Source organism: Accipiter gentilis, chromosome 33 (assembly GCF_929443795.1).
Source record: "Accipiter gentilis chromosome 33, bAccGen1.1, whole genome shotgun sequence".
Lineage (NCBI taxonomy): Eukaryota > Metazoa > Chordata > Aves > Accipitriformes > Accipitridae > Astur > Astur gentilis.
Window position 1 is genome coordinate 14,954,952 of NC_064912.1, and position 12,870 is coordinate 14,967,821.

The following is a 12,870-nucleotide window of genomic DNA, read 5'->3' on the forward strand; positions in this document are numbered from 1 at the left end:
GGTCTTCTGTCTCTCAGAGATGGTGTCAAGTTTTCTGGATACCAAGTAGCAGAGGAAAAATCCTGCACCATAACCAAAGTCTCCTTATCAGAATAATACAACTGTTGAAGAATATTACTGAAAACTTTGACTTTACAGAGACCAGTGGCAAAAAGCCAGACCACAACAGAAGCGGCAAAGACAAGGACAGCATGAAACTGTGACCTATTACTTTGTTTTAATCAAAAATTTGAAAATAATTAGTCACCGAACAAAGGCTGAAATGATAAGGAGTAATGAAAAGCTAAAAGCCTAACGTGGAGAGAGCTGTAACTTATGGACGTGGTATTCATAGGAATCTGAGAAAAAGCACAAAGCTTCAGTAAACAAACCTTGCCAGGCGTTATTTTCCCTGCATGGGTCTAAACGACATTTTTGTTTTGTTTCTGTCACATCGCAGCAGAATTCAAAGCAGCAGAAGAATAACAGAAAATGAAGAAAGAACAATTGAAAACTAATTCGTGCCATCAAATGACTACAGAGAAAAACCAGAAAACTATAAAGGGACAGTCATTCTTATCATTTCCGGAAACTTTGCTTTTTCTTTGCTGTGTGATAAGTAAGATTAGAGGAACTTAAAAGTGAAGTCTCTCTAAAATGCTTGTGTCTGTCTCCTCAGCCTTGGCTTTCACCTGCAGTAGGATTCTGGGGAGTCAGTGAAATGCTCTTCTTGCATAGGAGCCTTCTGTAGTTGCTTACTGCTACCTTGTTGGCTAGCGTTAGAAGTTGTTGGGTGGGGCATTTTATAAACACAGCTGTGTGTCAGAATGTGTAGTGGTAGCTGAAATGACTAATTTTCTTACATCCTTGGTCTTTTTACCCTACAAGAACACTAACAGAGTGGTGTCTCTGTCACCACATTTCTCTTTCAGGAAAGCAGGACACACGCAGATAATACTCCCAGATATAGTGGTTTAGTGACCTCCTGCCATGCAACCATGTTCCGCATAACTTTTAAAACCTCACCATTCATTCTGCAATACCCGTTCAGAAAATCAAGGCTCGTTTCAAGACAGCTTTCTCGTACTGCAGCAGGACGTGAACAATTTCTTGGCGTTTGCTTCCTGCAGAATACATGCACTGTAGGAGCAGCCTTCTCCTCCGTGTAGCAGCAGCCTCATCTGCATTTTGTGCTCATCACTGACTTTTCTACTTTAGGATGGATGCCATGTCTTAAAGTTTCTGCTTCATGTGTACTGGTACAGCGACCTTTTCTAGTGGGACATTTCCCCTGCCCCAGCTCTCTTTCTACTTGCTCTGAGCTCTCCGTGTTGCTGCTCAGGTATTGACGTGTAGCACACTGACCTTTCCCTGTTTCAGAGCTGTTCAGGAAACCCGGCACTCACCCTTCCTCCCCTTCTGCTCATCTAATGAGCTGTGTGATGCCACACAACTGCTGATATTTTTAGGGATAGTGGCAGAAGTACATTAATGAATTTATTATAGATTTTTGTGTTAAATGTATTATGCAAATGTTAATCAGTTTCCACAGAACTTAGAGAAAGGTGCTGCATGAAATAAACAATACGGCATTAGCGCTGGCAGTAAAATTTATAGAGCTTCAGGTGTTTAATATTCAATGTGCAAATTCTGTTAAAAAAATTTTTTTAAAGGGCACGTTGGTAAAATTTCCCTGCACAAATGTGAATCTACGCACTCCTGGTCCCTGATGTTAACAAACATTAGCAAGTCTGTACTGCGTGTGTCCTTGTTTTATTCGACATCCACTTTGCACATCACATTTATCGGGGCCACTGAGGCCAGGAAACAGCTCCTCCTTGAACCACCTAATGACAAATCTACAACTTGATGACATGTTTATGCTTCTTCTCTCTGCTCCCACAGAACGTTTCTAATTCCTGTTAATTCTAATAACTGCGATGTACTCAGAATTAACATGTACAAATATTTGCATAGCCCAGCTAATTCAGCATTACGTAGCCCTCAAGTCTTCGAGCACAGCAGGTTCTACACTCCTTCCATTTTACACCGGTTCTAGCACTTTCTTCAGTACTTAATCCACATGGCACAAGACACATGAAGTTTTCTCCCAAATAACACATATAAGCCTTTTAGCGCGATTTATAGGCACATTATAGGGGAAGTTCTTTTCCCTCGCATTCATTTGGGTAGCACCTCAGCTGCATGTTCTCAGCTATACTATCTCATAATTAAATCCCTCTGAAGCACACACAAATTTGTTCCTACATCTTGCTAAAAGCTATACCTGACTGAAGAGATGTCAAGTGGTTTGCCCAAACCACTTTTTTTTTTTTTTTAAAAAAAAGGGCTGAACTTGACCACCTGTGGTTTTCAATGACGACTAGCTGTGCCACAGAGGCTAACGCGGACCACAGCATGCACGGATGAAGGAAAAAGGACAGGAAGGAAGTTTGTGAAAGGCAAAGCAGGGAGATAATCCAGGAAGAAGACTCGACGTGAGCATTTGAGAGGTCAATTAGGGAACCTTGAAAGGTTGACAATGTCCCTTTAAGTTTTATAACAGCGTAAATGATTCACATTCATCATTCTTTACTGGTCACATAATGAACAGTTAGACTGTTACATGACCTCAACTTTGCCTTGGGCTCTCAGCTCCAAGCTAGTTACTGCCTGGCTGCCAAAGTCCTAACTATAAAATGAGTCATTAATGCTTACAGAGCAGAAACGTTCCCTGTCCGCCACACCGGGGAACCTGCGCTTGGGGTACAGCTCCCAGTCCCTCAAAACACAGCACCGGGATAAGAGAGAGACTAGCTCAACCACAAAGGTTGCAGAGGGAAGGGAAAACAGAAACACGAGAGCACTCTGGATGCCCCAGCACCTTCACCGTCCATAGACATTTGCCTCCTGGAAAGCTTAATACAGCAGACAGCAGCCACCCGCTCTCCCTGCAGAGCCTCCCCTGCACAGAGTCTCTGCTTTGGTGGGACCAACCACCACAAGTCCATGCTAGCTTAGGACAATTAAAATGGCCTAAAGTAGACAAATAGGACAAACCTTCAGACACCCGCTCTGTCTGTATCTAACTTTACCAATTATGTCAATTAGTCTTACTAAAAAATGATAATATTTCTGCTTGCAGAACTTGCTTATTTCTTATCTTCAAATCATTACAGCTACAACACAACTACCACCAAAGTGGACAAGTGGTTTATGCTTTAATTTGTACAAAAATAATCAATTTAAAGCCTGGAAGTAACTAAGATTTAACCAGATTAATATCTTAAAATGTAAAATGGATGATAACAACAGCAAAGTTAGACATTTAGAAAGGAACTACTGCACATGCATTAATGAATGCCTCAAAACACATGAATAAAGTCATGCCAGCATGAAAAAATACCCCCAAATACTTTGTAGAGTATGCTTTTCTCAGGCACTTCCCTCATGGACACTGTAATAGGGAATTCAGTCCTTTCTATTCTGACAGCAAAATTTAGCACAAATACCAGCTTCTGGCTGGGGAGAGTTTTCTGATGACTGTCCCCGTACTATGTGGCCAGTCAACTCTTTCTGAGGTCTTTGAGATAATGGGCAAAAATCAATTATTTCAGTATGTATGCATAATATTGCATTTTTATGAGTGTTGCTGTCATATTACTGACCAGCAGAAAGGCTAAACACAACTAGTTACTACCGCGACCAGGGGCATTGCACTCAAAGTTGATCAGTTCAGAGTTTGTGCCAAACCATGAACCTTTCACTCAGCCAAACCACCCTGGTAATGTTTCACCTAGTCCTCGAGATCCTCTCCCAGCTTTCTGTAACCCTGTTCAGGTTTCCTTGACTGCCAGCATCCAGAGGTTTATTCCTTTTACTCAGAAACAAGCAAGAAAATAAAGACTCCTTCCATTTAGCCTCATAAATACACATGCACACGCTCAAAGGTCTTAGGTTGCTACCTTGGCTATGGGACTAGAGGCAATTTTCAAGCCCAAATACATCTCACTGTAAAAAAACATCTCCCTGCCTTTTATCCATACAGATCCACTTATCTGAACTCTAACTGGAGTTTCATTTTCCTCACCAACCAGCTGTGAACTAATTACAAGGACTTCTAACTAGTCCTGCTCCCTCTCCAAGCAAATGGATCCAATTAAGTCAAACTGCAGCTGATTTTAATCAATCTTCCTTGAAGCAGCCAAACTTGAAGAATCTCTTCTCCTTCAGCTCGAAGAGTAGAGGAGAGCAGGAAAAGCAGGAGAGTAGTATTTGCATAAGGAACACTTCACATCCGCTTGGTTGCCTGTAAACACAAGGCTCCTAGCAGTAAGAAATGCTAATTGAACACTCCTCACAAGTCTTTCCTCCCACTTTATCCAAAAAGCACTGATTTGATCAGTCTCTTTTGTTCCTGGCATGGAGTTGCACTTTTCCACCAGCAGCTCGGGAAGATGGTCCAGATCATTTCAGATAACTAAACAAACCAAACCTTTCACCTGAAATCTCAGCAAGTCTGCCCACTGTAGGCCAAGCAGTAACAGCACATTTGCTTTCCTGGAAGTCTCTTTTGCCTCATCGAAAGAAAGAAGGGTAGAGGAGAGGAGATAAAATTGTCTGGTTAAACCCACTCTTTTCATATATTATTTGAATCTCTCTCCTGAGCCACAGTTCAAATGTTTTTCTTAAGATAATGTCCTGGGCAATGAGAGGCACTCTCGGCACGGTGTCATTTCTCTACAGTTCCAACATTTCTTGTGTTTTTGTAATCTGAGGTTTTTATTAGCAGTAAAGACCTGACCAGTGAGTAATATCCATGCTAAAGTCTTTATACCAGTGAAGGAAAATCAATGCAGCCTGCAGCTTGGTGTCAAGAGCCAAGGGGTTTTGGAAAAAGGGGTGTGTGGAGGTGGAAAGCACCTTCAGCCATAATTCAAGCTGTCCCCACACAAGCACAGAATACAAAGAGATGTCAGATGTTACATACACTGCTGTGGATAGCTATCACTATCTCAGTTTCTTTATTTGCTAATACTGAGCTCAGGGAGCGTGAATCACACAACACAAAAGTACATTTCCACTTGCTCGCTTGCCCTCTGGCCGGTCCATCGGGGTCCTGTAGTTCACAAAGTGGGCTATTGTTATCAGCAGCCAAAGCAGAAATGAGCAAAATTCATGTGCCAATGCTCGGATACAAAAGGATGCGAGAGGCGGCAAACATTTTTGAAACTTTACTCCTTTCCACACATCAATCCAGTCAAACATTGACGTTTTTAATTACCAAATATTACCTGTATCTCCCTAGATTACATTCACTGCACGAGCTTTGTGAACTCAACAGACTTCAGTCCAGTGTAAAGCGGTCAAAGCCTTAATTCTACATCCTGCCTCTTCCTCTTCCAAATTCACGACTTTAATACACCCCTTCTATGTATCTTTCACTTAGTAGATAAAATTCCAGAACGTCAGAGATTTAATTTTAAAAAAGAAACTGCAGATTAAGATTTGTCAGAAATTGCCCTCATCCTACCTTGTTCAACGTCACCCCCTACTTTCTCTTACACCTTTGTTTCATTTGATGCCATGCTTTTCCCATGTTTGTAATTTCAATCATCTTTCTCCTCAGTAAAATTTTCTCGTGATTTCTGTATATGAAGTTTGTATTGCCTTTTTTCCCTTTGTGATAAAGAGACATTATTTTAACCCATCATTTCCCAGTGATTTCTTTCAGAGATGGGAATAAATAACATGTCAAACCAGCAACATTTCAGTGACCTTATCTGAGTGTATTTTCAGTGTATTTTCTCAGCACTGATAGAAAAGGTGAATTTCTAAGCTTATCCTTAACTTAGCGGGTTCCCACTGTAAGGAACCTTTTTCCAATGTGTTTATTAAAAAAGTCATTCTCAGCTTGGCCAGTCAAGATATTTGATTCTCAAGGTGAATAAAAATAGGAAGGCTGATCTTTTCCTCTCTGAGGAGTTCTCAAATCTTGACCATTCAGGTGGGCACACACTGATCAATACTGACATTTCAGTATTCAGCTTATATATTCCTCTATTTATACTGTCCTCTATACTCCTCTTTCAGAGAAGGTGCTTTTGGCATCCAGTCTTCTAAGACACAAGTAAAGTGAGAAGCTAAGGAAGGTGGGAGCTACCTCCTGTTAAATAAAGAATTAATGCCATGTCCTCAGCCTTGGCAAAGCAGATGCAAGAGCATGATTACTTTAATTCAGCCCACTAATTAGCCTTTTGGGGGACTGGCAGCTTTCTCTTTCCTAGACCCGCTAAGCCAGGTGACCACCTTCTCTTTTTCCACACCTACATGTTTCTCATGTTATCTCATCCCTCCCATATAATTTTTACTCTGCTCTATCTGCAGGTCATTCCTGTTCTCCCCCACTCCCTCCACAAAGTCCTGACCTGCACAATATTGCATTCAAACAGCGAGCACCATTAATGAGACAGGTCATGGGGATCCTGTGACGAGCTTTCAAAGCCTTTTTTGCGAACAGTACAACTGTTATTGTATAGTAGCTCTACCACAGTATGAAGGTCCCATATTGTTCCTATCACCACATTACTTTTCTGTACTGTGAAAGCTCAGCTATCCAAATGGTAGCTGCTGCTGATCTCCTCTACCGAGGTCGAGAAGGCAGACAATTAGCAAAACTACACTGAAGACTTCAGACCTTTCCTCTTTGAACGTGCAATTTAAAAAACTTGGTGTTTTGGCATCTCGAGAGCAGTACGAGCAAACAAAGCAGAGCATCCTGAGATATCACAAGGAAAATAGGGAATTCCTCTGGTCAGGCCTTCTTGGAAAGCCAACACCCATTGTAAGACAATGTTGGCAGATTAAATGTGACCTGAGTGAGTTGTAATCTGCTCTGAAACCAAAGCTGCTGTTGTGTTTGTTGGAGACCTAAGCATCCAAACAGCAGCCCAAAGCTTTCATCTCCTTCTGATGACTGAAAACCAATTAAAGGAGAGCCGGGTGACAGGTTTCACACTAAACATGGCTCAGCAGAGATGCTCAGCAGCTCTTAGCTCCCTGCTTTATCAAAGCTGTCACTTCCCCTGTCTCTAGGAATTGGTAATAAAAAAAAAAAAAAAAAAAAAAAAAAGGATTTGATTCGCCTCTAATAGGTGTCAAGATAAAATCAATGGTCTGTCTGAAATCTGGGTAATTTCAAACCTGCAGGTTTTCTACCATGAAGCAATTTACACAAAAATGGAAAAAAAAGAAGAGAGAAGGAAGGAAAAATTAAGAGAATGAAATGCTACAATGCCAAATTGTTCCGCATATCAGAGAGAACAGAAGGGAGAGATAACACTGTTCATAGCAGGATGGGCTTTGATTAAACAAACAGGCTCAGGTTCTTGTTTGCTCCAGCACCTTTCAAACAGGAAACACTATAAAAGCTTGAAGCAACTCCCATGCCCCTCCTCTGCACAGGCAAGCTGTTCCCAGGAGGAAAGCAAGCTGAATAGACAGTCCCCTCAACCGCTGCAGGTGCCCTTGCCCTCCTTCAAGGAGGGTGAGACTTCACAGATCTATCCAGAGTGAAAAGCTGAAGACCTTCTGCCATATAGGACAGCACCACCTCAGGAAAAGGTAAAACACCCACAGCAGCACAGCAGAAGCAGCACACCCTTTTGTCCTTCTGACTCCACACCTTCTGCGTTCCATCTCTGTGGCCTGGAGATGCTGCCATGTCGTCCTCTCGATAGCACTGATGCTTCCTGGCTTACAAAACTACTACCTAATGAGGCCACAAGCTGGTGGTCTCCATTGCTGATAGCAGCAGTGGAGTCTTCAGTACAAATGGAGCTTAAATTTTCACATCAGCTCCGTGCTGTTAAGCCTTGTCTATACGTCCACTTTGGCACAAATTAATTTGGAGACAGACAACTGATGGTAGTGGAGTTATTTCAAATGGAACAGTTTTTAAGGCTCCAAGAAGAAAAAGAAGAGGTTCTAGGCAAAGGCATTGAAAAAGACAACTGCATTTGTGTGATTGCACCTGACATCAAAACACTCCAATAACACAGTCAGAGATACAGGTGTGTTGGTGCAGTTTGCATAAGCTTCTGAAAAATGCCTTGCCCAGATTGAGGGTAGTGAAGCTGCATGCTGTGAACATTCTGGCACATCTGTTAGAAGAGCTATGGCGAATGGACCACATCAGGCTCTCCAGATGCTCTGGACCTCCACATTTCCTACCTGCAGAGTTAGCTTCTCCAGTTTCATTTCCAGAGATCTGTTCTCCTCTTCCAGCTTGCTGCGTTCAGCTTCCAGCTCCTCAATTTTCAGCCTGGAAAAGAAGGGGAAATTAATAGACACTGTGTGCCTGCACAGTCCCACCACAAATAATCAAGTAAAACATGAAATCACAAGCAGTATCAGATTATTCCTGTATTTGGTACCACAAAGCTGCACTACTGAAGCAGTTAAAACATGACTAAAAGATACAAGTTTGTATGATGAAAATATAATTTGTAAAAGTATATTAAAAATATACAACCTCAATATAAAGCAAATCCAACTTAGACACTTCTTGAGCCACAGACTGAGTCTAGACCATCATGTTTAACAACACCAACAGCTAAAATCTCCATGAGTGCATCAAATCTCTTTTTGATCTGATTTATACTTTTGGCCTTCACAACACTCCTTGGCAGTAAGTTCCACAATTTAATTATGTGCTGTATGAAAAATTAGTTAATTTTGGTTTATACTTCACATGTGATTATTTCACTGAGGGCCTGTTAGTTCTGTTATGAAAAGTTGTGAATAATTGTACCATACTCCCCTCTCCACACCACTTTACAGGCCTCCTCTATTATTTCCTGAAGAATCTCAATTTAGTCTTTCCTCACATCAAGGATTTTCCATATTTCTGCTCATCTTTATTGCCCTTCCTCGTTCTTCTTCAAGTTTTATATAAACTTTTTGCTATGAGAAAAGCTAGAACTACAAACAGTACTCAGATGTATTCAGTGGTATAATGAGGCTTTCTGGTTTGTTCTCAACTTCTTTTCTAATAATTCCTAGTATTCTATTTGTCTTTTTAACTGAGGAGCACTTACCTGACATTTTTAGAAAACTCTTCACAATAATGTAAGATCCCTTTCTTGAGTGATAACAGCTCATTTAGAGCCCACTATTGTGGGAGTAAAAGTAAAGGCATTTTTTTCTTATGTACATGGGGTTTGCAGTTATTGACGTACAACTTCATTTCCCATCTTGAGCAGCATAAGATTCTTCTGAAACTCTGAACAGTCTGATAAACTGAATAATTTCATATTACCTCAAATTCTGTCACCTCACTACTCACAAACACCTCTTTGTGTTGGACAACAAGTTCCCATTAAAAACCATTCTAGGACCTAGTGGAAACCCCTCGGTATTGAGAAAACATTTATTCTTTGATTTTCCATCTTTTAACTTTGTACTACATATGCAAATTAATGGAACAAAAATGCATCAAGGTTTACAAAGTAGAAAGACGTTATATTATCTCTGGCTCCAGAAATCCTGGAGACAAGGCACTAGAAGCTAGGAGAGCCTTCTGGCAAAGTATCCCAGTAGCTTTGCCCTATTTGCATGGTCATCCACCACCAGCCATCCCAGCAGACAGTACACAGGAACCAGCCAGCCCTCTGTGATTTTTATATTCTTATTAATCCAAGAAAGAACCTTCTTTCCTATTGCACCAGAGTGAAGTTTCTTTGTGACCTTTGGCTCAAAGCTTTTTGAAAGGTCAAATGTATTATATCAACCATATTAGCCTTAGCCAAATGATTGTTGAATCCTTCAGAGAACTCTATCAAACTTGTTAGGCAAGGGATATTATTACAAAACATTTGATAGAACATTTTTGCTTGCATTTAAGTACAGAGTACAAAAACCTTAATGCTGCTTCAAGAAACTCACCTTTCACGTTAACTTCCTGGGATTAACTGTGCAACTACTGCATATTAACATTGATCTTTGCATTCAATTTTCTCAGGATCATTTTCCAGAATATTTTTTTAAAATTAATTATCTTGCTTGATAATACTAACTTTTAAATGATCTACATTAAGCTGAAAATCCTTGCGCCGTGACAATAAAGAAAGCACCCGCCTGCCAATACCCCAAAATTACGCAACAGAAATTTCAGGTACAACGAAGTCATCTCTCCTATTCACTGGGCAAAAGTTACAAACTTTTCCTTAGAAGCCAGTTGATCTACAACATGTTCAGCACAGAAATGTCTCCTTTAAAAATATGCAGCTTCAATTGCTTAAATTATTTGTAAGCCCGACCCCTGCTGGTAATTTTCAGATATTTTAAAGTATAATCTTTTTTCACTTTTGGAAGCTTCTAAAATGCCGAGGAACGGCTTTTAGCATTGTCTAGGCCGTTAAAAAAGATCATCAATAATTTCCAGAAGAGACACAAAGTCAGTGGGGATGGAGGATGCTGAAGAAGCAGGAGACTGAAAAAGGTCGGAAAAAATGGAAATTCAAAATGGAATTAGTGCTTTTAATAGCATGTTTCTAAATAGATTGCAGAACAGGCCACAAGAAGAGCAATGCTTTTCTCTGAGGAGCAACAGCGCAGCAGCTACTGAAAGGTCAGAGCCAGACACAGGACTCTCATCAGTACTTTCTCCATACTTGACATGTTGAATTTTAATTTAGAACAAATTTCTCCCCATCCAGCCTCTCAAATAGACTGTGATGTTGCCATTATCTGCCTGCAGAACTTCTCTCCATGTGGAAGTTTAAGCTCAGGCCTCTTAGTTGCCCTTTAAAAATCATTCGTAGCAGCCACCAGAAAACACAAAGATCAGAGACACAAGCAAGCTGTAACAAGGGTAGGTCTAAGTCACTATATTTTTGTGCTCTTTCACCTGCAATTTTAAGATTTAATAATTCGTTCATGCCCTTTGTGACTCACTGAAGAAACAGCGATGATTCAAAGCCCAGGGTGCTCACAGCCAGGCAGCAGACATACCCGGACCGCGTATTCTGCGACCGGCAGCAGGCACGAGAGCTCCGGCGAGCGTGGCTGCAGTTCACGGCCTCTCCCCGGTGAGCTCGCCCTTGGGCTCATCCCTCAGCTCCCTGCTCCTTCCCGTCGGGGTATCCACCTTTCCCGACACAGCGTGGGGTTTCCCACCGTGCGTGGGCAGCTGCCCTCCACGCTGCCTCGGCTCTGCTCTCCTTCAGAGACAAAACTTGCTGCTTTCTCCGCGCTGAGGACCGGGAACATTGCTGTAACCTCTGCACCAGAGAGGTTTTTAGGACTGACTAACGCTTTCACTACTTATCCCTCTTCTAACCTATTTTTAACACTCTTAAGTGTCCTGGATCTCCAGTGGGAAAACATTAAGAACCATTAGCAAACAGTTTGTGCTTTGCTTTCCAGCCCTGGGGAACTCTTCCCAATGGCAAAGAGAGAGAAGCAAGGGAAATCCTATCTATATATAAACACAGCAAAGCATTTGCAGCTGGTGGTTAAGATACGGCAGTCAAATATTGAAAAATATTTACTTGTTTGGCACTCGAATTTTTTCATTTACGGGGCCAACTGTGTACTGCTTTGGGACGCACCAGCATCCAGTCTGCGTGCACCTTGCGCTCTCTCTGTCCAGGGACATCTGCACAAGATATGTGAAGCTATTTTATCACCAATTTGCATGCCTCAACTGATTACTTTCAGGTAGGGAGAACAATCCAAGATAAATTCATGTGAGAACCACAAAAAGCAGAGTACAGAAACATCTGGGTACAGCACAACCATCTATCAACTTAATGTTTGGCCTGGAATGAATGCTGGCGCCCATTTTAAAAGCAGCTTTGCAGCACGAGGAAGGAAGAAACATCAGTTACTTTCTGAAATACTGACACTGTTCTCAAGTTTCGCGATACAGGGAAAAATCATTTGGATTAATTTCCGGAAAATTTACCAACTTCTCCATACAGAGGTTTGAAAACATGAAAATATTTAAACTCTGGCAAAGATCTCTTCGCATTTCTAGAAGACTTTTCCCGCATCACATGGAGACAGCTTAACCCAGAGTTGAAGGCTCCACAGGCACAAGATAAATTCAAATCGCCTCCGCAGCCTTTCACAAGATCAAACTTAGTGCAAGAATACAGATTCATTGCCATTTGCTCCGACTTGTGGATTTTCCCACTTTTAAAAACGGAGCTTTATATTGCCTCCATTGCATCTTTCACTGTCCCAAATTAGAAAAGGGAATAAGGAAAAAATAATCACAAAAACCCTAGAGCCTCGGGTCTCCTGAAATGACACTTGTGAGAATCGGGAGACATCCCACCATATGCTCTAGGTCTATCTAAAAAATGCTTAGATGGTAAGCAACAGCTGCTAGAGAGAAAGGCCAGGCTGCTCCTATTTTAGAAAGGAAGATGGGGGAAATCTGTTTGATTTTCAACAGCATCTAGGCGCTTCCAAAAGTCTCTCTTGGTCGAGAGCTTTTCACTGGAGTTAACCAGTGACAACTCCCCACCATCACCCCTTTATCTTTCTTTTATTTGTTTTTAGCGTCCTCGGATGTGTTATGTGATTGCCTGTAGAGCAGCACGGATATCGCCAACGAGGACATGTCTCGCAGAGGCCCCATCTGCGAAGAGGACATGGCCATGTGGAAAAGCTATTGCTGAACAGGAAACTATTGAATGGAGCAGAAAATGTATGTGTTGGGAAGATGCTATTAAGGGATCCAGATGGCATTGAGATGGTGTTAGGAGCAGAGCAGACAGAATTCCAGCAAGTGTGACTAATAGGCATTGGCAAGGACATGAATTTCTTTTGAATTACTGTAACTCTACCCAGTCACTAAATCCACAGAAAACATTTAGGATT

At 41.5% G+C, this 12,870-nt stretch overlaps 1 protein-coding gene across 5 annotated transcripts in view; it reads right to left on the reverse strand.

Annotated features, from left to right (window-relative positions):
* The window catches only part of MAD1L1 (mitotic arrest deficient 1 like 1), a 379,520-nt gene that overhangs the window by 152,687 nt on the left and 213,963 nt on the right, over positions 1–12,870 (reverse strand). For all 5 annotated transcript variants that reach the window (XM_049791592.1, XM_049791593.1, XM_049791591.1 and 2 more), the window contains one exon: positions 8,212–8,302. In XM_049791592.1, coding sequence (XP_049647549.1) covers positions 8,212–8,302 — 91 coding nt within the window. The remainder of the gene's footprint in view (positions 1–8,211; positions 8,303–12,870) is intronic.